Genomic DNA, 23882 nt, shown 5'->3' on the forward strand with positions numbered 1-23882 from the left:
CAACTGCAAACTAACATCTGATAATACCTTTTGAAAAGTCAGACCACCAAAAAAATGACCATTTAATGTATTATACATCCTAAAAAAGCTGGGTGGGGATGGTGGTGGTGTTCTTCCCCCAGAAGGTTTGGTATCTTCATTTTAGACATAGCACTCATTTTCCTGTGACTATACATTTTGGGGGCTGGTTTTAAACTAAACAGCATTAATTGTTTTCTACTTCAAACTTTCTTACAGACCAATACTTCCAGAAATGAAGAACCAGCCCTTGATCAAGGATGACGCCATTCCAGTCGCAGCACACTCTCAAAATGCTGCATCCTCAGCACACGAGCACTCTGCAGGCAAAGCTTCAATTTCTCATCAAATTTAAGAGAATTAAATGACATAGCTAATTGGCGCTCAATAACAAGGATCTATTGCTAAATACCAACAAGAAATGACAGGTTAGAAAGTACTGCATATGTTTAATTCTTTAACAAATCAGTGTCAGTCTCTTATTGAAAGCGATAACATTTAGCAAAATAATATTGCAGCAAATTCCGGAATGCACAAAAATATGTGCGCAAGCCTTAAAACGCAGGGCATTCCCAGACGTTTTGCATTTTCTTTGTCATGTTGCTGTTTTTAAAACCAGGGCTCCTAGAAACAAGAGGCAATTTTCACTCACCTCAAAACATGAGAGTAAAAAACCTAATTAAGGCATTTTCTATTAATCACCAAGCAATTTGCTGACTTAAATAACCAGAGACACCGATGCAGGTAATAGCAACCTATCAAATGTATTTTGAAGCAGAACACAGCCATGATACTGAAGATGATGTCATTATTACTACTCATAAAACAGAGATGAAGAAAGTGTGCAGTTTTATTTCACAGCGCTAAAAAGCCGGAACAAGTTCTCAAAATTCATCCAGTTAGTACCGTATTATTACAAATGTGAATTGCATCCAGTGATTTGACAGATCAATACTAACCGCAATCACAGCAGCAGTACTTACTAGGAGGAAAAACTGAATTTGTCCGATGGATTAGTGAAGCTTTAGACATTTAACAAAATAAAATGCATTTCAAACACATTTAAGGTCAGCATCCAAGAACACTGTGGGTATTTTTCATCTATGAAAGCTTCCAGTTTAGAAACAAAGTCCTCAACAGATGACTGAGATGAGGTGTTTTGTCCAGAGCCACACGAAGGAAGAAGAGAAAACCTTATTTTTTTTTCCATCAGGACTTTTCCAGAAGTGGTAATCCACGGTGCCACGAGATGCAGCAGCCTGTTCAATGCTGGTCACTAAGCTAGCGCCCAACTTGATGGAAATATTTTGATCTATTTCATTTTTGGTATATAACCAAATTTATACATTTATTAAATAGAAGGGTCATCCTGAAATCACCTCCCTGATGGTAAGAATCAGTCCCTAGAACGTTTACATGTCCAAACACTACAGTTGTGCAAAGTTTGCACATTCAGCCTCTAATTCTGCCAAAGGCGTGAGTCAGCGCATCCTCTACATATAGATCTGAAACCAATGAGCACATTTTCCTTTCCTGTTAATTGCTGCCACGGATGCATCTGTTATGCTGGAGATGGGATGGACCTGTACCCCGAGGCAAAATAGGAAGCAGCTTCTGAAGCCTTTTGCACAGAATTCAAGCCTCAAATCAACTTGGTAACGCAGAAGAAAATGATGCTTCACTGTAGAAGGAAGTTTTTTGGTTTCTCCACTTCACGCATGAACAAAAAAAGCAGTCAAGTGCAACATACTCCTTCTCCATAAGGAAGAATGGCTTATCTTTTACACGGGATGCCTTAGAAGCAGTCTCGGCAAGCTGGCGAACAGAAGTCCTCCATTCCCCTCCAACAAGCGGGCTTTCATCCCTGCTGTTCGAATCCTGAATCACCGCAGGACGACTGACTCACAGGAAAAGAAATATTTGTTTAAATGTGGATTTTATACCATTGCGTCTGCTGTTTACCCAACTTAACTGCTTTCAAACAAAGGTTCATTTCTCAAATGTTGCAACAAAGTTCATAATTTATGATCAGCTGACTCAGTCTCAAGGTAGGATCATGTGAAAAAAGGAGACATGCAAAGCGCAGGTAGCAGTAAAAGTCATATGCCGGTGCCGACAACTCTCCTGACCTACATTCCTACATTTGTTCCAGCCTCGATACTCCTCCCTAACCATTCTACCAGTTTCAGAAAAAGACCTACAGAGCTAACGCAGGCAGATATTGCACTGGGATGTTAATGCTGAAAAACCCACCAGTTTTCATCAGTATCTTCAGCAATCAGAATCATGGTCTCCACAGAAACGGGGCACTAATGAAACTGGACCTCATCCCCAGCCTAGGAAAGAGCCCTTCACTTGGAGTTCAACAGTTCAAATTGCTCCAGGACTTATAGATATGTAACCTTAAGCACTTTTGTACCAGCTGTACTAAAAAGTGACAGAAGCCTAAGTCCTCAAGAAAAAAGAAAACCACAATAAATTTTACAATCTGTTTAACTTCTCAACTTTGAGCCAATTTGGCTTTCTCTTTACTTTTTTTTTTTGGTTTGTGTTCGCATCAGTTAAATGCCCGGTTCTGACAGTGAGGCAAAAATAAGTTAACCTGAAGCAAATGTGGATATAAAGGTTTATAGCGCAGCTGATACTCTGTGGTAATCACTTATACCAACCTTTCATCCCCTCCCTAGCAAACTACACCTCACTTTACAGGGTGAGCTCTGAACACGTGTTAGAGGGTGCGAGTACACTCCTCAACAGCTACCAGCACCATAAATCATTTGCTTTGGCGTGACTTCTTAGCGCAGCCATTCCCTTCTGGGCAGTGAAGGAATTTTTCCTGCCTTAGTGCATTTCAGATATTTCTGGACAATTATCTTCATTCTTCTTTTTTCTATCTCACTGCAGAGCTCTAACTTCCTGATTTTAATAGCAAGTGAACCTACTTTAAGTGCAGTTGCTTTAATAAAATATCACCAGCACGTGTATGCAATCAATTTCTTTAAAACCAGCTTCATTTTAAGAACAAGGTGGCACATCAAATGTACAAGGTCTATGAAAGGGACACCCATTTGGTGCCTTAAAGAGAGCCAAGTCTTGGTCAGATCCTTTTTACGATGCAAAACTTGCCTGGATTTAGGGTTAATTTACCTACCCTGGAGGTTAACTTGTCTTGCAGGATTGGTCAACGATGACTTTTCAGGCTCTAAATGCCCAGGAAAGACATGTTTGTGTGGTGCTGTCCCGGCAGAAGCTGCGGAGAAGGACTATGTATCCTCTCCCTCCTAGAGGCTCAGGAAAAGTGGGTAAAAAAGCTCAGAAGTTCAAATTATTTCACGCCTGCCACAGGAAAACGGTAGCTAGCAAAACAAGCAGCACAAAGCAACACTGAATCAGTCCAGCCACCACCAGCTCTGATAAAACAGAAGCTGCCCCAGCTCATAAATCCATCTACAGCACATTCATAAGAGGAATGATCAATTAAATTACTTATTCATACATATAAACGCATAGGTACGCTTTATCTTGCATGGCATATTTGTTACAAATGCTCGGCAACATCCCTGTTACAGCATTTGTTTCTGTAATTCTGCTTATGTAATAAATAAAGAGCGCAATGAGCTAACCAAGACAACCCATCGAACCTGCAAGTTTAAAAAAATGAACACAGCAGCAGCGAATCATCAAAAGTGCTTGTCCACAATGTCCACTGAACAGAACTGAGGTCGATCTGCAGAATCCCCACTGCTTCTCATTCCCTCAAAGTTCATCAACAGCAGTAACATTAATTTTTGGTAATTCACACTCTTCTTTGAAATGGCAGTTTTCCAGGATGTCCTTGTAATAGTCCCTGAGGTCCGCATAAGTAGAGATGGTTTCATTCGAGTGAAGAAACACCAGCGGTTGTTCATTCAACAGCATCTGCACTTGATACTCTTCGTCAGAGGTTTTCGCGTGATCACAGTGGTAAAGCACAAAAACCAGGTTGGCTGCATAAGGCACAATCCGGCCACTGCGAAATTTCCGATGCGTTTGCTTGATGTAATTGTTTGCCTTCAGAGGCTCATCATCTTTGAAGAAACCCATAAGGGCGAGCAGTGGCTGAAGTGTCTCTGCATGTCCAACTTGTACAATCAAAGGTGAAGAAATAGGTTTTGAACTAAAAGAAGAAAAAAGTGCAAAGGATGAGCAAGAGCCGGTGCTTTAAAATCAACATACCGACACATTGTGCAGCTGTCAGCAGGAAAGGCTTAAAGAGGTAGACTTTGAACTGGTTTTACTCCAATGCCCGATAAAAACCTGTCTGGGAAATTGAGTATATTACAGACTTTTTTCAAAGCATCCAAGCCTCTTCAGTTTCACCCCAATTTAAGGTATTGGCTCCCCACATGAACTTAGTTCCCCAGGATGCTGAGCTGTGTTTAAGAGGATACAAAGTCAGTATTTATTTCTGTTGTTCCCTGGCAGATGCAGAACGTACCTAAATGACAAAGCACAATGAGCTATTAAGTGAGATAATCCAGGACACAATCCGCTTCACAAAGACCAATGATTTATTATTCAAACATACCCTCTTTCTATAGCTATTCTAAATACTTCAAATGACACAGAATTTAAGTCTTTTTAATAAGCTTCTGCCTAAATTAATCCAAGGTATGGCAAAGACAAGCCCCCACATTATCGCAATTTTAAACCTGGAAAGTTTTAAAGTTTTCAGCATCAATTTCCTAGATTTGAGGATCGAATAATTTTTCCATCTGCCTTAATATAGAATAAGCAACAAGTCATTTTCAGGACTAAAATTAAGTCTAAGTACAAGCTTATTGGCACATAAAGAAACTACAGTAAACCCCTATTACCCTCTGACCTGATTACAAGCACACAATTGCCTGCACAAGCGAACAAATTAGCGATTCTGTCCCTGGCACGCTACCACCAGGGCAGGATTTTAGGGAGTGTTTCCTGCCTATCTCTACAGCCACCAATGCTTTTAAACTGCATATTGTTCCAGAAAAAGAATTGTCATTTGATAGCAAAATACTGCCCATTTATTTTTTTCCAACAACACGGTTCAGCTGTTTGAAAGGTACATCAGCATTTACCAAAGTTTCATCTGAAGACAGCGATCCAGTCTTGGGAGAAAAACAGTTGTCCCTCTGCAATTTATTATTCCAAATTATAAGCAGGACTATCGTTGTTACCAATTCTTGAGGATAGCAGCTATTCAAAGAGAAGATTACACTCCCTCAGCATACAGGCCAGCAAATTAAGCCACTGATTCATACCACAAACAAAACCCAAAACAAAGACAGTTTGTACGAAAAAAGGTTACACGTTGTTCGGCCCAAGGAAAGGTGAGAGCTGGTTGGTTGCCTGAGGGAGCACCAGCCAAGATGCAAGTCTGCTCCAGAGAATCATGATGGCTTTTTGGGACTGTCTCCAAGTGGCACTTGGCTTGGGTCACTTGTCCTAGCACATGTAAATACACGTTTAGCGTTCATGAGACAGGAGGCGACGCTCGGCAATGCTCCAGCTGCTGGTCAAGTCCACCCACAGATCAGACACATCTGGATTGGCCTGAAAAGGAGGCGTCGCCCCCACTGCAACCTAAAGCTGAAGCAACTGAAAAATGGTTAACTGAGGGATTTGTCTGGAGATCCAAACTTTGATCAGATAAGCAGGAGTTTAGCAGGGACAGGATGGGCTCTGGATGACCAGCTCAGTATAGACACCTCACACCAGCTGCTCCCTGGAGCCGGCAGTTCTTTTTAGACATATATGCCCATCCTCTCCCCATAAGCAAAACATCACTTTTTATTAAAAAAAACCCCAAAACCAACAAACAACAGATCAGAAACTTGCCTCTGTTTCCTGTCTAAGAGAAGCATTAAAACCACAGAAAGGTTCTGTATGGAGGACATACATCTTTTCCACCAGTGCCTTTGTTGCACCACGGGGCGTACATTCACTACAGCCCCTCTTGCAGAATGGTTTCTGTGTAACGTAGGACCTCTCAATGAATCTTTCCTCCACCTATCTGTCAAGTCTCTCCTTAAACCCACATACATTTCTAGGATGCGCAACATTCTGCAGCAAGGAGTTACACAATTTCACACACTGCTCTTAATTTTTTTTTCTATTTGTAGATGCTATGCACCATATAATCCTTTCTACTTGCAACTGTACAATAATATTCTTTCCAAGTTGAAGAATCTTACCTGAGTCATGCCACAGTTTTTCCAAATGAGCTATATCCTTTCAGATCAGAGTATGAGAAATGCAAAATACTCAAGACAGTAGGGTACGTGGTAAATCTATGCTGCACCTATGATGCTGTTTTCTTAATTCACATCTAACACCTTTTCAAGTTAGCTGAAAGAAGTTCAAGACACTTCCATACAACTACAATCACTTCAAAACTCAACTCCTAAGCAGTAAATTATCCCAGACTCTACCGGACAGGTGATAAGATCATTTTTACCATGTGAATTACTTTACAGATCTGCAATTTTCAAGTGCAGTTAGTTTCACAAGGTCCTTTTACAATCCCCCTAGTAGAAACAATTTATCTTACTTACATTGAATAAAGTGCTGCATTTGCAGTACTAATTCTCGCCTCTTTTTCTCCGGTCATTTACAACACGCAACTAGCCCAGATCTTTGCAGATCCATCTTGTCTAGTGACCTGCCTCTGCTAGGAGAAACTATCAGCTATTCCTACTCTCCATTTCTTGTATTTTTGTTCACTTTTTATCCATGTAAGAACCTTCTCCCTTAACCTTGGCTGCTTAATTTATTTTGATAAGGAAACCTCTTGAAAGGTGTTTGGAAATCATGACTGTGTCTCCCAGATGACCCTATTTGTACGCTTGCTGATCCTTCCCATGAGCTCCAAGACGTTTATTTTTCTTTCACAGAGCCATTCTGACACGATCCTGGCATATTCATCAAGGTGCGTATCAATGCTAGTGTCAATCGTTATATCCACTACACTGGCCTATAATTCTGATTCTCTTAGAGCTGCTTTTCCCATTTTTCTTTTATTTCATTATGTGTTTTTAAATCATCACACCTGCCAGTCCCCACAAGCTGCTTGGCTGAAATCAACACACACCAGCTGTTATTTCAGCTATTTCACTCCAGTTCTTTCAGAACTGGATCACCCAGCTCTAGCAACCCCTTGTCCCAGCTGCACCTGCTTATCCACACACCTGCTACCTAACCTGGTGGTCTGTATTTTATAGTTTACTGAACAAGGAAGCTACAAATAAAAATATGCTGCTAAAGTCTCCAAAACAAGAGTTATATAGGCATTATGCACTCCGCAGGGAGTAGATTTCATGTATCTATCCCACTCCCCAAAAAAAGAGGGTTTCAGATCTGCTAAGAACAAAAAAAAAGTAGCATTCTGGCTATCAGTGCTGGCTTTAAGCAAGGCTTGGCTTTACTTTCCAGCTGATGCTAGCAGGAATTTTGAAATGGAAATAAATCACCAATAAAATGCGGTTAACTTCCTAGGTTAAAAAAAAAAAAAAGAGACCCGTTTCTAGAACAGGAAACAAATTATAGCATATACACACACAGAAGTTATAAAGAACAAGGAAGGAAAATCTCATGAAGACAAAAGAAGGAATAAACAAGCTGTTCATTCTCACTGTAACTCGGGTTTTTACTTCCCCTGCATTAGTCTCACAAAATCCTCATGCTGACAGGTCAAACAACCTTGGGTGACAAAACAATCCTCTCCCATGCTCAGCTATCCCACAGGATTATTTTAATGGGGATTAAAACTGTTTCCTCATACCATACAATCCTAAATTTTCATTAGCCTTTGTAACACAGTACACTTGGTTTCTCACCAGTGCAGGATACCTAATTTCTAAGACTCAAGCACTCCCTGTTCAGTCTCTGGTGTCATGACTCCAGCTCAGCTGTGGTTTCGTATCAGCTACTAACAATAAAAATCACTATCAAGGTTAAAACAGCAACAGTAATATGTTTATTTATGGGAAGATCATGAAATATTGCCTGTTTAGAGCATGTGCACAGGCAAAGGTTACTACTGCCCCTACGTTTCTGATAAAGACAGGAGTGCAAAGCACAATCACCTAAACACTGATAAGTCCAAAACAGTAGCACAGGCTAATAAGATATTAAACAGGAGGCCTGCGGTTTCCACACTTGGTCGTCTTTACGATCAATTAATGACTCAGTATCACGTGGAAGCATCAAAGTTCTCAACACCATACTCCAGCAAGTGCTAATAATATTTGAATCAACTTTTTTCCTTCCTTTTACTTAGCAGTAAATGACTTGGGGAAATCACACTGATCAGTAGGAAAGAAATAAAAAATTTCATGGCCAATTTTAAAGGGAGATGCAGAAACCGTGCATAAAACTTTGCCATAATATATTAAGAGATTGTCTGAAAGCAATTGCTGGTGATTGGTTTAATACTCATTTGATGAGGCACTTCCAAATGAGCAGAAGTGGCTGTCACTGGGCAAAAGACGAGCAGGGTTCATCAAAGAGATGTGTCAACTGCAGCTGCTGAATCACCCGCACCGTAACCCACAAAGGACATCTGACCACAGCTGAAAATGAAGTTACTCAACAATGCATCAGCACAACCCTGAAAGCTAAGTCTCACCATGGAAAAAAAAAGGCACCATGGAGAAGCACGGATGTTGGATTTATCATTCAGGCAAATTCTAGCTCTCCTTAATCTTGGCAGACCCAGGTTTAACATAAAACTCACCCATTCTCAACTATAGACCATTCCTACTCCTCTAGGACTACTCATACATCACCCTAGATATGGAAGAAATGAACTTTCTTTTAACCAAAGTTTATTTTCTAAGCACCAGTGTGATTTTCAGCTAGAGACAGCAGGGTAAGAAAGAATATTTTCTAAAGCAAAGCTTAACTAGTCAATCTTCAAACCTAATGTAAAACTCCCTCCAACAATGTTAAAGACAGCAAGTTTTAACAACTGTTAAACAAGCAGGCTTAGGCTACATTTGGCCCTTTTTTCTCCCCAATAAAAAAGCCAAGACAAAACCCTCTATTTTCAGCTATGAGATGAATTCTCCATCTCTCCCACCTGCCCCCATGATTTATTTCTGGAAAAAATCATATGTCCAAACTTCCACCTGAAATAGTAGAAGACAGCTGAACTCATTCATTTCCAGAGCCAACATCCACGCAAGAAAATGGCACCACAAATAGAGGCAAGATAAAAAATTCCTTCTTTTCCAACAAGGAGATACATGAGCTCACTCATAGCAAAGACAAACTTGAAAAGCTGACAAGACTAAGCAAAACTCATTTAAGACCCTGATTAAAGGGCAACAACTCCTATCTAGTCCCACAAGAGTTAATCATCCAAAGCTAATGGGGCTTCACTGCATTTCACTTTAGAGATTCTGCACTTTCAAAGGCTCTTTTCTGAATGGTCCCACCTCTCAGGTTCCTACAGACCTCAGGGACTAAATGCAAAATGCATCACCTCAGCAGTATCCTGCTGATGCTCAATGCTGGACCATCACGACAAGCCATGACCAAATCAAGAGGGTCAGGCCACTTGTGAAACCCTTCTTGGCCAAGGCGGATACTGGTTCGATCAGTCCATTTGTGTGCTGGCTGCCTAGGTATTGGTCTGCCTGGGTTTTTAGTTCCTCAAATAAAAGGATATGACTCTATAATAAAGTTGCTGAGATATCATTTCAGAGCAATCCTGAGCAAGCAAGTATTAGGCAATTAACGTGAGATTAAGTACATTCTAGGAGATCTGAAAGGCACAAGTAACACTTCAAACACATAGTTCTAGGGAGAGAGATAAAAAGACATTCCCTGGGGAGGTCCCTGGACTGAGGTATCTGAGCTGTCAGCAAACACACACGCTTCAGAAACACAGATACTGCTGAATGTGCAACAAAGACCCATGGAGAACTTCCCACCTCTACCTGGTTTCCCCAAAAGCACTATTTAATCATGTCAGAAGCCCCACCTTCGAAAAACTGAGCTATCAATACCAACCATACAGTATAATACAAAGCTGCTGAGACATTTACAGTTCATTAGCAAATCTCTTATTTTCTGGAAACTAAGTCAAAACCTGCACATTTGTCAGGTGTATTGATGTAAACGGTGTGATGTAAACAGCTGGCACATTGTTCTGTGAATACATGAGCATCTTATTCCAGGGATCAGTTTGCATATCACATGCACACACCTGTTCTCCTCTCTGAAGATAAAAATTGCTTGACTTTAGTGTAAATTATATATCACTATGCAATTGGCAGATGAAGTGACAAGCACCCACCCTGTGGCTTTCATCGCAGGCTCTCCCAGTACCCCAAAGAGCCAGGGGACGCAGTGGGGACACCCCTGAAATGACCAAACAGTTTAGATCCAAGCAAAAGGGGATTTTTTTTAATTCGATTATATCATTTCTACTGCATACGTGGAAGCTTTTTGCTCTGTTCCCTTTGTACATACTATAAAGTGATAGTTTTGAACAGCTAATTGGTTTTGGATCATATATTTAATTAATTTGTACTGAGTCAGTTTTGAAAGGAGCGATTAGGGCACAGCAGTAAGTAACTACAGAAAGGTTATCAATTCTGTTGTGAACGGACCTGAAAAGACGCAGGCAAATTAAATGAAGCAATAAAAGTTACCAATAAATTGGCAAATGGAGGGTTTACCTTCTGGCTTAGCCTGGTGTAAATACAAAGATCACCTTGATCTTGAACTATGCCCACATTCAATTAAGTCTTCTTTTTTTTCAATACCTTGAACCTGCTTACTCCCAGAGGAAACCACCAAATATTTTGCAATATGTATGTGCACCTAGATTAGTATTTTCAACCACTAGCCACATCCTTTAAATACTGAGATGGCTACACAAAGCATACCTCTCAGAGCCTTATGGCAAACCAGTTGGAAAATACATGTAATAACGGGTATTTCGTATTCTCTTTCACAAGTAAAAAAGGCAGACTCGGTAAATATTTGAAGCTAGAAGAAAAAAATATAAAACAATTTTAATGAATAGTTGATATCCTTAAAGTGTGCCACAGCTAATTTGCAAATCAACCTCTGCCCAAGTGTTTAGCTGTTTCTTTTATAAGATAAAACAGCTTTGTTTTGCACTAACTACCATAATGCACGGACTTCTCATCAACACACACAGCTCCTGTTGGCAGAACAGCACTCCAAGACCACAGATGTAAGGCTCATGTGGGCGATTCACACAAACCTGAAAAGCATTAGCTGCTTTGCCCCATAGTTGCACAGCCTGACTCTGTTAATTTCTGTCCGTAGCAGGAAAACTTGGGAAAAATGCAATTCTTATGTCTTCACAAAAATAAAGTGCTTTATGGACTAAGATAACTGCCCAAGTGTGCCACTTCAGTACAACAAATCATCTGACTTCATTTTATATTCAAACATTGTGACGTAATTATTTTGGATTTGGTAATTAAGAAAATCTGTATGGAAAAAGAGTCCTGACCCCCAAACCTCTCCCTAGAAGGGTGACCGTGCCATTTTCGTACAGGTATGGAGGAACGTGGGCCTGACAGGCCCACTGCAACTGTGGTTAAGGTCTCAAGGAGCAGACGCTTTCTACTGAAAAATTAACCTTTATTAGACGTTTATGCTTCATTGCCACTGAGGGTGCAGAAGAATCAGGTCCACGCATATGTTTGCTAACAGTAGGCAGTCACTACTACAACTACCGATAAATGCAACATCAGATCCAAGTCCCTCAATTCCAACACCTTTTCACCAGCTGCCTGGATGGTGACAGCTGACAAAATAAACCATATAGTGAAAAATTCTTTCGCAGCAGAGACTCGTTTAAACCAAGAATTCTATTGGAATTCATATGATGAAAGATCCTAAAAATGGCTGAAACTTCTGCACAGCAAATTAAAGGTGGGACTAATTAACAATAGGTATCCTTTGCTACCTTTATAATTTTTTTAGGGATAGACTAATCTGCATAAGATATTTTCTACAGAAAAAAGAAACATGAACTTTAACAAGGCAACTAATAAGGCAACCGAGTTCCTTGAGGAATCAAATTGCAAAGTCAAGAATCCTTTCGTGGAAGAAACAGTTACAAGAAAAGCAAGGTTTCTCTTTTGAATTAGCTGTAACTGGCAACGAAAACAGGAAAAGCTACTGAGTATAAATACTTCAAGTATCTACAATAATGCAGCATTGCCAACACTGTTCTCCACTGCCAAGGCTGGAGCAGAACAGATAATCCAGATTCACAGCCTCTTGCTGGAACAGAAACATTTCCCTTTCTGCTTTCGGATAGCCCGATCCAGGCTTTCCAGGAAGAAAAGAGAACTTGGAGCAAAGATAACGCTCTGGAATTATTCTTTTTTCTTAATTTTTTAAAGCAAACAGCCAGTTACAAATCAATGTTAAGCATCACTAAATTGAAACAATGATCCACTAAAAGAATTTTCTGCATCACAAAAGTTTTCTGAGAAATGAACTGCTGCAAAAGCATTCAACCTGTTGCCTTGGAGTTGCACAAAATCCTTAAAAAAAAAAAAAAGACACTCATGCACACACATACGCACAACCATTTTCTAACATTATTAACACAGGCAGATATTTTTTATTTGTCCGGTTTCTTGTTTGCATCTGTACTCTCAAACTGCCATGGGATCCAGGACAAGTCTCCTTCCCTAGATGAAAAAGCACTACTTGCGCCTCTGCTCTCCAAAATACAAGCTACACAAGCTGTTCCAATACATCGGTGGCGGCAGATTTCCACGTATTCTTAATGCACCAGCTTACCCGATGCAGATTATACTCAAGTCTTTGGTGTTTTAAGACTGCCACCTCACGTCATGGGATAGAGTGACACGCTCATTCTGTGCAACGCATTTCAGAAGCTTTCAGCTCCCCTTTAGGATGATGCTGACTAAACAGAACACCCCCTCGGGTTTGAATTTTGCAAGATGCTTAAACACAAGCACGAACTCCCCACCTGCTTCCCTCCGTGGTGGCAGCACAACACGAGAGCCCCAGAGACTGCAACCAAACTTCCGCAGCCAAAGCTGAAAAACAGGATGAAGTTACCTCGCTCCTTTAGTGCTCTTACCCACGGAGCCTGCTCCACCTTGTAATTAAGTGATTCTTGATCCAGTTCTCAATAAAGTATAGATATCGGTTTTGTCAACTGTAGCCTTTTTTTAAATTATTATTAAACTTAGAGGGGTATTTTATACACAGTTGAGACATACAGCTGCAATTAGTGTGTATAATTTAAGGACTGAAAGGCTGCAACTGTTAAGAGTAGATTACACTAAAAGGAAACAAATCTGATCACTCTCCTTACACAAGACAAGCTGCATTTAGAAGTTATTTTTCAGATTTCAGAAGGACAGCGGGGCGTTAAGGGTCTTGCTTGTCTGTTTTTCTTGTAACCTGCATTTCTCCCTGGTCTTCTCATTCCCAATTCTTTCTTTTTCTGTTCAGAGACAGACACAGCACACAACAATCACAGCAGCATGCTTGTCAACCTGGTCACATTTGGGTGTTACTGGCCCATGCCCTGATGGATTTGTCATTTAGCTCTCTAGCAGGCTGAAGAAAAGATGCAGTAAAGAAGTTTATTTAAAGGGCATAAACCACTGCTTTGACTCCACCACGACCAAAACAAGATGCATCACCCACTCCCACACAAGCCTTGGATTTCCAGACGCCACAGTGATCATCTGACAGCACGATTTCCTAAGTCGCATGGCTGCAGAGGGGTCACTATCACCATCCATCCATCCTTCATTCACAGCAACTCCTGCCCAAAGCCAAACTTATTTCATGTTTGCAAACTGCCAAGTTTTAACCCGTTCATGCCAAAGTGAACAGATTTGCCTCCTTTGTGCTGGCTGGTACGTGGCATAGGTAAGATTCAGAAAGGCCCCATTAAAAAAGCCAGAGGAGCATTTGAGAATCATGTTTCAAATGAATTACTACAGTTCTTCTACTACTGTTAATAGCCAAGAGTCAGCAAACTTTTAAAGGAGCAAAACTTCTTTTCTGCCTTCTCTGCTATAATCAACTTTGTGGATTGTTCCTCCAACCCAAAACCTGAATGCTCCTTCTAATTTCTCTCTGCCAACTATACAGAAAAAAAAAAGTTTTCCAACAAGTTATGAAGTAAAAAAGAAAAACCCCACACATACATACAGCCTCAAATATCCATGAGTTATGCTTTTGTTTCTGAAATACAAAAGCAATTAATACCATTCTGCTGGGTGTTACCTAGATCTGTTTTAATATACTGAATATAGAAATAAAGTCCCAAGGATGCTAGGAACACAAGAACACCCACCACATGTAACCAACATTTATGTATCAACACTAAAGCTGAATTCGTTAGTTATAAGTTACTTATAAAGTGGTTTCTATCAAGTAGTTAATGGCACAATATTTATATAATCCTACAATCATATCCTTGATTTTGTGTACTTTTATAAACATTTCTGCACTTAGCTGCTAAGATAATTCATTCATGTGACTGATCACTAAATTATGAATTTATAATTCTTCAGTTTCGCTGAAAAACATGCACACAAGTTATAAAGTAATTCTCATATGAACGCTCTGTACTTAAGCCTAAAGGAGCTCTCAAAAAAATAATAGATTACCAGTACATGAAAGCAAATGCAGGTAACTGTGTGACACAAACATCCTGACCTGTAACTGAAGCCTTTGCTTTCTCCGTGCCACAACAGATCCCAGTTTCGTTCCTATTTTGCTTCTCCCCATCACACCAATTCACACGAGACAAGATCAACACCAGATACTGAATCCTGACTGCTGACTGATACCAGCTCTGAGGAGTAAACAATACACAAAAATAGCACAGGCGTCTCATCTCTAATTTTTCAGGCAGCATAGGGATAGTGACATCCCTGACACTATGAGACAGTTTTGAGGACTGCGCAGCTCCACAGATGCGTTACCACTGCTGCTGTTCTTCCACTGACACAAAATCACTGATGTCAAACCACAGCGACAGATGAAGACAAACTACTTTAGGTTTAGAAGACAAACCACTTTACGAGACCATCATCCTCTGAAGACACCCAGTTATTATATCTCCAAGTCTACTAACAGTTAATTGTAAGGCCTAATAGCTTCCTACAGCTGCCGTGCTGCTCTCAAACCACAGCTTTGCTGTAAAAGAATAAGGATGTGAAACTAGATATCCTAGCCAGAGTTCTCGGACCGGCTGGCTGAACCATTGACGTCAGATTCACACAACAAATCAAGGCTTTTACGACAACTTCAGAACAGAAGCGCCTTTCTCCTGTTGTTACAGGGCACCAAATATATCATGTAAAGCCTGCCCTTCCCTACTTAAAACAAATCAGGCTTTCTACAAGGCTGGTTTGCTCCTATGCTGTTACAGCTCCAGCCTCTTGGATCCTGCAAGATCTGGTCTAGGATCACCGTTTGGGTTGATCTATAATAATTACTTTTCCGTAATTACATTTCATTTCCCAACAGAAAGCTTTAACAACACAAGAGACTCAGGCCAAGCCCATGCAGAAAGAAAGATTGCCGCACTGAAGTGCTTAAGTAACCAGATCACAGAAAGCATCAGGGGGATGCTTTCAACCCACAGTCTTCCATTTTCGCCATAAATTATTTTTTAACGAAGACATTTTAGACAAAATCTCATTGTTTCAGCTCAATGGCCTCTTCTCAAACTGTGCGGGAAGAAAACACCATTATCAGACAGAGCAGCTGGCTGTCCCTTGAAGGCCTGTGTGGATCAGCAAGTTAAAAGACAGAAATACATCAGCTGGGCACAAGAGTATCAGTGGAAGAAAAAGAAAAGTTTTACTCTTTACAGTAATATTGCTTTATTAAAACTTGAATCCTCTCCATTAAAATTCTTCTAGATGAAAACTCTCTAACATTGTTATGTTTGGAATGAATGTACTCAACTTCTACTCACATTAAATCCAACTAAGGATTGATCACAGAAAGTTTGCAGCCAAAGCACAAAAGCCTTTTTATTTACCTTTTGCTCTCTTCCACTGCTTCATCCAAATGCTCAAAGATATCTTGGAATAAAATGCAGCTGGAGCGACTGTTGATGTCATAGCCATATCCTCTCTTCCAGTATTGCTTCAGGTCATTCAGGTATTCCAGCACCTAAAGTTAGAGAGTTCTCAAGTTTTTATTATTGCACTAAGGGAAAATAAAAACCTCACAACTTGGAGCTACCACACACTACAGAAAAAAAATCAACAATTGTTTGCAGGTTGCTTTTTTCTTCTGTGTCAAACACCAAGGCTCCAGCTGAAAATGTTCCAGTGTAAAACCAGACACAACAGATCAGACTAAAGAGCCACCAAATTCAGCATCTTGTCTCTGATCACGCCTAGGGAAAAGAGAAGCCATTCTTTCCCAGACTCCAGTAACTTTCAGCACAGGGCTTTGAGCCCTAAAGTGGTTTACTACAAATTTAATACAACTCCAGGGGACTCTCTCCCTCAATAACCCAACCTCCTCTTCGAGCACACCAAGTTTTAGCTTTAATAGCACCCTGCAGCTTGGCTATGCAGTGTTAAAACAACCAGTCTGCTGTGAACCTACATGCTGCTGCCTGCACCTCGTACCTGTTAGGTAATGCACACTACAAGAAAATCACTATCCACAGCTTTTTTTAGCATTTCTGGTTTTGCCTTATGAAAGTCAAAGACCTTTAGCTTAGCTAATCATTCTTCAGGCAGAAGCAACCCCATTCCTTCAATTGAGTTTATTTATACACTCTAGAGATGTGCACACATCTCAAAAAGACAGAACTGTGCCTTGGGTCTACGTAACGTGTTCTCCTCTCCTTTTCTTACAATTGCTAGCATTAAAAGTGCTTTTTTCATTAATTTCACTGTAGCCGAGTCAGCATTTTCATGGATCTATACTATCCAAATTTCCTTTCTGAGTGGCACACTAGATCTGAGAGACAGCCACCTCCTATATGAAGTACAAAGAGTACGTCAGGCACTTTTTGCAAGAGAAAACACCACAAGTCTCATTTATCTGGAATCTACTAGCCTTATTAACAGCCATTAAGTTTAGAGATCTGACAGTCCCCAAAACCACATCAAAAGAGTTTTAGAGGACCTAGAAGACCTCATTTTATGTCCTCTGTCATCAAGGCATTTTATCATTTGACTATCATATACAAAGCAAAGCTGTGCAGAATATTTCTGATGTTACAGAAATAAAAGCACATAAACATTAAGCACAACCATTTTAATGAGGACAAACCAAGACTGCAGCAGTGTTTAAGTCTGAATGAAGAAGGGTATTTCAGTCTCACTGCTTGGTTAATGCAGAGCTCTTTGGAAGACCAAAGTGCTTCATTAGACTGAAGAATAAGGGCCACACTACTTACAACTTCTGACTGTGCAAAGAGTTACATTTGAACACTACAGTGTCTTCTGAAGGCTTCTCAAATATTTCCGCCATTTAGAACCTACCTTGGCATCTTCTTCACTGAAGAGTGAACACCAAGGGGAGGTCACATTTTTTATAGCCAACTCATATGAGCAGGTGAGAAAAGCCACTTGAACAAGATCTGCAATAAATCCACCAAACAAGCAAAAGATAAACCATTGCTACACAAGTAGCAACTTTCTCTCAACTTCCTCTAAAATGAAATGTAGTTACAACTTAGCAATGCAAACAATGTAATCCAGAAAATAATCACCAGCTCAAAGGCCAATCACCAAACATAAGCAGTTTTCAACAGAATTATTGCACAGAAACCAAATTCCAGATTGCAAGCTTTACACGTTACATTGCTACGAGTGGGAAACGAGAATTTCACATCAAATGCTGTATGTCTGCTGATGCACATGCTATAGGTGTTGATTGATAGTGTGTTCTTATCACTACAGAGCAGCCAGCACAAGGAAGATGTGTCCGTTCCACACAGAGCAGTCCGTGACAGCCACCGCCAATCCTCCACGCTGGTAGCAGTTTGAACAGCATCACGCTGCAACTTTGGGATTGCAGCTTCAGGGACATGCTGGAAATGACAGCAGCTCCTATTTTAGAGGCTCTCCCACCGCTTGACCCCACAGGGAAACCTGGCACTTCTCTTCAGGACAAGTGAAGTTACAACATGGACATACAGGTCCACCTTTTCCTGAGGTTATTTGTGCATTTGAATTGTAACAGTTTTTACAAAAGCTACATCTGCTCACTAACGCAGAATTAAAAGAATAACACGCTTGTATCCCTCCAAACAAAGGTAAAGTTGATTTCATCCGCAGGAAAGATATTTTCAGACATGTTTTTCTTCTGACCACTGACTAACAAGCATTCGTTACTGCAACACCAACACATATTTCCAGCCTCACGCATTAAATGAGACTCCATCTCCAATTTACATCGTATTTAAATTACCTACTCTGCATAACTACAGGGTGTCTCAGCAATTGTTCTCAAGCAGACTTGGAGCTGAAGCCACCTGTTCTAGGCACTCATTACCTGCGTTCAGCTCCTCCACCGGCAAACACAAGGCACTCGCCACCTTCTCCAAGACTTTCCTCATCTCCGGCCCCTCTTTGAAGGCTGTCACCTGGCACATCGCCGCGTCGTTCTCTTCCACCAAGGCTACAAACTTGGCGCAGTAATCGAAAAACCGCATCAAGGCGTCGTTAACTTGGACCTCCACCTCTGAAAGCAAATGCGGGCCTCAGGGACGCAGACAGGGGAAGCGCCGCTGTCCCCTGGATCCCTCTGCCGGGGACAGCTTCCCCACCACAGCGTTGTCCCTAAAGGGGTCCCTGCAGGGTGCCCCTCAGCCCGGGGATGGGGGACATGGGAGTGGGCTCATGGCTTCCCTTCAGCCTCGGGGCAGCGGGGAGGGTGTGCGGGCCCCCCAACCCTTCATAGAGGGTGTAGGATCTCCTCGGGAGGGCACGGAATCCTCTCAGCCCCCCTGAGGGAGGGCGGCGGGGGAGTCACCTCAGGGAAATGTCGGGGGAGCCCCTGAGGGAGGGCGGCGGGGGAGCCACCTCAGGGAGGGCGCGGGGAGCGCCCCCTCAGCGAAGTGGCGGGGGGAGCGCCGGGCTTACCGTCCCCGCTGAGGCTGAGGGAAGGCCCGAGCCCGCGGCGGAAGGCGGCACTGCTCTGCAGGCAGCGGTGCTTGGAGCTGCTGGCCAGCACCAGGCGGCGGCGGGCGGCGAAGAGGGCGGGAAAGCGGGCGGCCAAGCGGCGAGCCAGGTGCTCCATGTCACGCCGGCCCTGGGGCGCCAGCCGCCCGTCGAGGCTCTCCTCGTACCACATCTGCCAGGCGGCCAGGGCAGCGGCGGCGGGGCAGGCTGCGGCGGCGGGGCGGCGGAGGAGCCGGGCATGGAGGTCGCCCAGGCGGCGGATCTGCCCGGCCGTGGGGTAGCGGGTGCCGTGGCGGAGCACAGCGCGGAGCTGCAGCGGGGCGCAGGCGGGGGGCAGCCGCGACCCGGCCGCCGTGGGACCCAGCGACAGCGGGTCCTGCACCAGGTACGGGTTCACCTCCTCGTAGCGGGACTTAGTGCCGAAGTAGCTGCTCAAGCCCGCGCTCGCCACCGCCAGAAGCAGCGACAGGAGAAGGAGGGCGGCGGAGGAACACGGGGCCGCTGCTGCCCGGTGCGGCGCCATGGCGGCAATTGCGGGGCTCCCGCAGGAAGAGGCGGAGCGGAGCCGCCTCCTCGCGCCTTCCCCTCGCCTCAGGGGCCGCGACGCGAGGGGGCCGGGGCGGGCTTGGCGGTTTTTTCCCCTCACAAGGGCAAAATCCTGAGGGAAGTCACCACCTCCCCTACCTCCCCCGCCTCGCCTGGGGCAGTGTCTCCCCTCAGGATGACACACACGTGGTAAAATGCCGCCTTTTGGACCCAAGTATGGCTCCTCACCACACTGAAGCTCCTGATTCTAGCCCCCTGCCTTATGCCTGCCTTGGGTGGGCACCCATCAGGCAAAGGGCAGCCCCAGGGAGGTAAGGTAAGTACTGTCTCCCCTCAGCTCGGGCTGTCTCCCCTCATTTTGGGCCGTCTCCCCTCAGGACTTTGCCCATGTGTGGGAAAAAAATGCATCTTTGACCCATGGCTGGCCCCTCACAAAGCTTAAGATCCTTAATCCTCATCCCCTCTTGTGCCTGCTTTGTCAGGGCTTGGCCTCCAACATGGGCACCATCATCCTCCAGTCTGGCCAATGTGTTGGGCGACTAAAACTAGGAAGGGAATTTTGAGGGTATTCCTGGCTCTTTTTGCCCAAAAGCTATTTCATTCCACTCAAAAGTACAGGCAGCCTTACTGTGAGCAGGATTGCGGGGCGCTGCTGTCGGGAATGGCACTGCAGGTTAAGGGCACTGTGGGGTGTTGGGGTTTTTTAACATGATTATTTGTTCCCAGCAGGAGTGGGTTCAGGTGGAAATACACAGCTGTGGAAAAGTCGGAACGAGTGGGAGCATGAAGTTCGCAGCTGAGAACGTTTCCAGACAGGAGCGATGTCTGAAAAGCCACCAGCACAGGTTGTAATCCCCACACCCCATTGGTATCGCTGGTGGAACGGCATAACGGCATTGTAATGGGCTAGCCAGAAAAGCTTAGAAAGGCTTAGAAAAGCAAAGAATAAAAAGAGGCATCCTGTGGAAAAGCCTGAGCATGACGGTGACGTACCGGGTTATAAAACAGCTTTGGCAAAAGCGTAAGCAAAACATCCCCAGCGCTCATGATACCCATTCTCAATAGGTATCAGCTTGTAGCTAAGGAAACAGAGTTATTTGTAAGAGAAACAAGACTTGAGGTTAACAAAAACAGCTCAAGACTCAGGAAAAGGGCTTTTTAGCTTTTGGCCCGCAGCATGTCCTGGTGTTGTCCCAGAAGAGTGGGATCATTACCTGGCATGCAGATAGCAATTCAAACACAGGGTCAAAGTATTCGCTTTATTTACATTTCTGTGCAGAAAAGGGTGCTGGGTGATCTTTTGCAAAGCTAGCACACTAAAAGCAAGCTGTACAACATATTTATACTTTCCAACTTTTAGCCTCTCCTAATATCTTATACATATTTATCCCTACTCCAAGTAGTTCATTGGTCTCAACTTCACTCACTTTACTCAAGACATCATTTTCCCCCCTTTGAGACTATGTCATGAAAAGATTCACGCTCTTCCTTACACTCGTCTCAAATTCTCATAAGTGTGCCCTCTTGGAAGTGAACAGTATTTCCACACACACTGAATCAGTAAACAGATACACACAAATACTAATAGTCCTACAATTATAACACGTATTAGTCTCTTTAACTGCGTACTCAGATCTGGTATCCACAAGCTCAGCCATTTCCAGGTCTCAGCAAAACCAACAGAGGTGTCATCATTTTGGATTTGTTGCAGAACTTTGATTTGTTTCACATAGGATTGAGGTATTTGCTTTATTTAAAGTTCTGCGCCAAAAAAGGTATAAGGAATATTTAACAAAGGAATGTTGTTTTTCCAAAACTGAGGAGCTGGCACCTGACCCCAGCTGGGGGGAAGGACCAAGAGACATCAGACCATGGATCCTTAATGTAAAACAAAGTCTCTTCAAACTAATCGTGGAATGCAAACTGATATACTTGTATTTACAAGTTAATCAAGAGGGAAGGGTAGCCAAAGAGCCAGGAACCCATATTTTAAATAGATGGATAAGGGGAAGGGTATTGTTTGGGTTAGAGGAATGAAATATGTAAACTGAGGCAGGTGTTGGGTGGTCTGTAAACCCTGAAGTGCCCAACGAATAGGGAACAGGGAAGGGAAATTATGGCCAGGATTAGGGTGATATAAGCAGGGGCTGTTTGCCCTATTATGTGTGCCTACCTCTAGGTAGAACACCTGATCTTGCAAAATGGTTATTAAAATATGCCTTGCTGAGAGATCCTGCCTAGGCCTGTTATATTTGCAAGCTAATTGTTTCCTACAAAGGTGCCAGGTGGTCTTTCGCAAAGCTGGCACACCAGAGGCAGGCTGAGTTACATATTTATACATTTCTACTTTAAACCACTCCTAACATATTCTACGTATTTATGCCTACTCAAAGTTCCTTGGTCTAAACTTGCTCAGTTCAGTTTAAAGGTACAGTCCACTTTCATCCTTCTACACGTGCTTCAGGAGCAGTGGGCTTTTCTGAGTAGGGGATGTTTTTTGACTTGGAGGTTGCGATCTCCCCCTACTGCCTTTACTTTTCCCCTAGTTACTATTGATTTCTGCTGACGTTGTACTTCTTGGCAATTATCCTGCTTGTTAATTCTTTCTGGGGCGGGATGTTCCTCTCCTACAAGTCTTTTTAGTTCCTCTTGAAGGATTTAGTGGTCACTAAAACCTTCAGTTCCTCATGTATCTTATTTTTATCTTTTCCAGGGCAGTTATATTTTAGCTAAGGAAGCATAGCAAGCAATTCTACGCAACGCAGATCCTCAAATCTTAAACAATATATCATTACTTTTACACTCATTTAGCAATGGGATGGATTCAGATCACTTCTTAAAAAGATTTTAAGAATCAAGACGTCACTGAGGAGCCCTGTATTTTATACAAAGAAAGATCAGGTACTTTACTGCCTGTCTACACAGTCAGGCTATTGCTTATACAGTTGAGAATTTTCATTGAATAAATAGATTGCCATGATATATTTAGACAACTAGTGAAACTGTGTTGCAAAGTATGTATCTCACCTGTCTCCCACCTCATTAATAGCCAAACCAAAGTGTCAATGCAATGATATGCAAAGGCTCAAACAGTTAGAGTAGGCAAAGCCTTTAAAGCCAAGAGATAAAGGGGAAAGGAAAGTATAGGAATAAAGAAGTGTTTTAAAGCTTCTGGGCACTCTGTGTTAAAGCAGAGTGGCGTGACCCAGGTGTCTCGTTGTGCAGGGGTACTTGCTGTGTTTCCTGGGAAGGTGAATAGTACAGTATGCAAACTGAAATATCTTGTTGAAGGCTTTGGCTCAACCCTCTCCGAGGGTGGAAGGTGGAGACTTTTGGAGTATATAGCAAAAATTATTGACAGTGAGGATTTTGTTCTGTATGTTTCACAGAGATGCAACCTATAAGGGGTTGGATTTGTGATCTCTTAATACCTAGCAGCATGTCAGCTGCAACAAATAAATCTCACTTGAGAGGTAATGCACTCAGTTGTTTTATTGGGGCTTCTGTTTCAGCTGCATCTTGGGCACAGCGCAAAGTACTTCACTGTTTCTGTCGCTGTTTGTGGCCTGTTTGTCTGAGCCTTGCACAACGTGCTGCTTTTCCTGCCCTGGGATCTCGAGGCAGTCGTAGGTAAGTACCAAACAAGCACAGAGCTGAGGGGCAGTTGAGTTTGGCACTAGAAACCTGAGTTAAACTCCCATCATCTCCCCTTTAGAGATCAGAAGTATTTGAAATGGTAACTTCAGGAAAGAGGAGCAAAGTCTCATTCTCTGTAGAGACACAAAAGATTGTTTTGAACAAACACATACAAACTAACAGTATATTTCCAGCTCTGCACAGGATATGGCCAGTTCTTAGACTTCTATTTCGTATTTAAAATATTTCTAGGAGTGTTTTCATGTACAAGGTGACTTTACACTAGTATTTTTCATAGCAGTTTCTATCATTTCATATATCACCAAGACCCTAGTGCTGTCTTTAAGCTACACTAAAGGATCTGAAAGAATGGGGAACAACCCCACAGTGATTCAGAAGACAATCTCCTCAGCAAAGAGGCGGAACACCCACTGCGCCTCATTTTAATTGCTAGCACATTAAACAGATAAACAAGCTCCTAATGATTGCATATGCATTTCACTGGTCATG

The 23882-nt window shown here is 42.6% G+C and overlaps 2 protein-coding genes across 8 annotated transcripts in view; one reads left to right on the top strand and one right to left on the bottom strand.

Annotated features, from left to right (window-relative positions):
* Positions 1–763: 763 nt before the first annotated feature.
* MINPP1 (multiple inositol-polyphosphate phosphatase 1) lies at positions 764–19746 on the bottom strand. 2 transcript variants are annotated; one of them, XR_010473587.1, is made up of 6 exons: positions 19152–19733; positions 18562–18750; positions 17547–17644; positions 16082–16215; positions 3170–4174; positions 764–1915 (listed from the first exon to the last, which is right to left on the bottom strand). XR_010473587.1 is itself a non-coding variant. In XM_065068147.1 (5 exons), the coding sequence occupies exons 1-5, from the start codon at positions 19711–19713 to the stop codon at positions 3775–3777; spliced, it is 1383 nt and encodes a 460-aa protein (XP_064924219.1). In that variant the 5' UTR covers positions 19714–19746; the 3' UTR covers positions 764–3774. The 2 variants fall into 2 exon arrangements, 1 of the variants encoding a protein (XP_064924219.1); XM_065068147.1 differs by having other exon boundaries at positions 764–4174; positions 19152–19746.
* Positions 19747–19772: 26 nt separating this feature from the next.
* Positions 19773–23882, top strand: part of SGMS1 (sphingomyelin synthase 1) — a 114470-nt gene continuing 110360 nt past the window's right edge. Inside the window, exons 1-4 of one of the 6 annotated variants that reach the window (XM_005505193.3) lie at positions 19773–20052; positions 20466–20581; positions 22450–22637; positions 23249–23366. The gene's annotated coding sequence lies outside the window, so the exon portion shown is untranslated. Of the gene's footprint in view, positions 20053–20462; positions 20582–22449; positions 22638–23248; positions 23367–23882 lie in introns of all 6 variants that reach the window. The other 5 variants (XM_005505194.3, XM_065068148.1, XM_021291285.2 and 2 more) reach the window with 5 other exon arrangements.

The sequence above is a fragment of the Columba livia genome, chromosome 6 (assembly GCF_036013475.1).
Source record: "Columba livia isolate bColLiv1 breed racing homer chromosome 6, bColLiv1.pat.W.v2, whole genome shotgun sequence".
Classification (NCBI taxonomy): Eukaryota; Metazoa; Chordata; class Aves; order Columbiformes; family Columbidae; genus Columba; species Columba livia.

Coding starts and splice junctions, on each gene's coding strand:
- MINPP1 (XM_065068147.1), bottom strand. CDS start 19,713: ATGGCGCCGCACCGGGCAGCAGCGGCCCCGTGTTCCTCCGCCGCCCTC. Junction 18,751..19,151: donor CCTCAGCCTCAGCGGGGACG/GTAAGCCCGGCG, acceptor ATTTGCTTTCAG/AGGTGGAGGTCCAAGTTAAC. Junction 4,175..16,081: donor GCAGTGGAAGAGAGCAAAAG/GTAAATAAAAAG, acceptor TTCTTCTTTTAG/TTCAAAACCTATTTCTTCAC.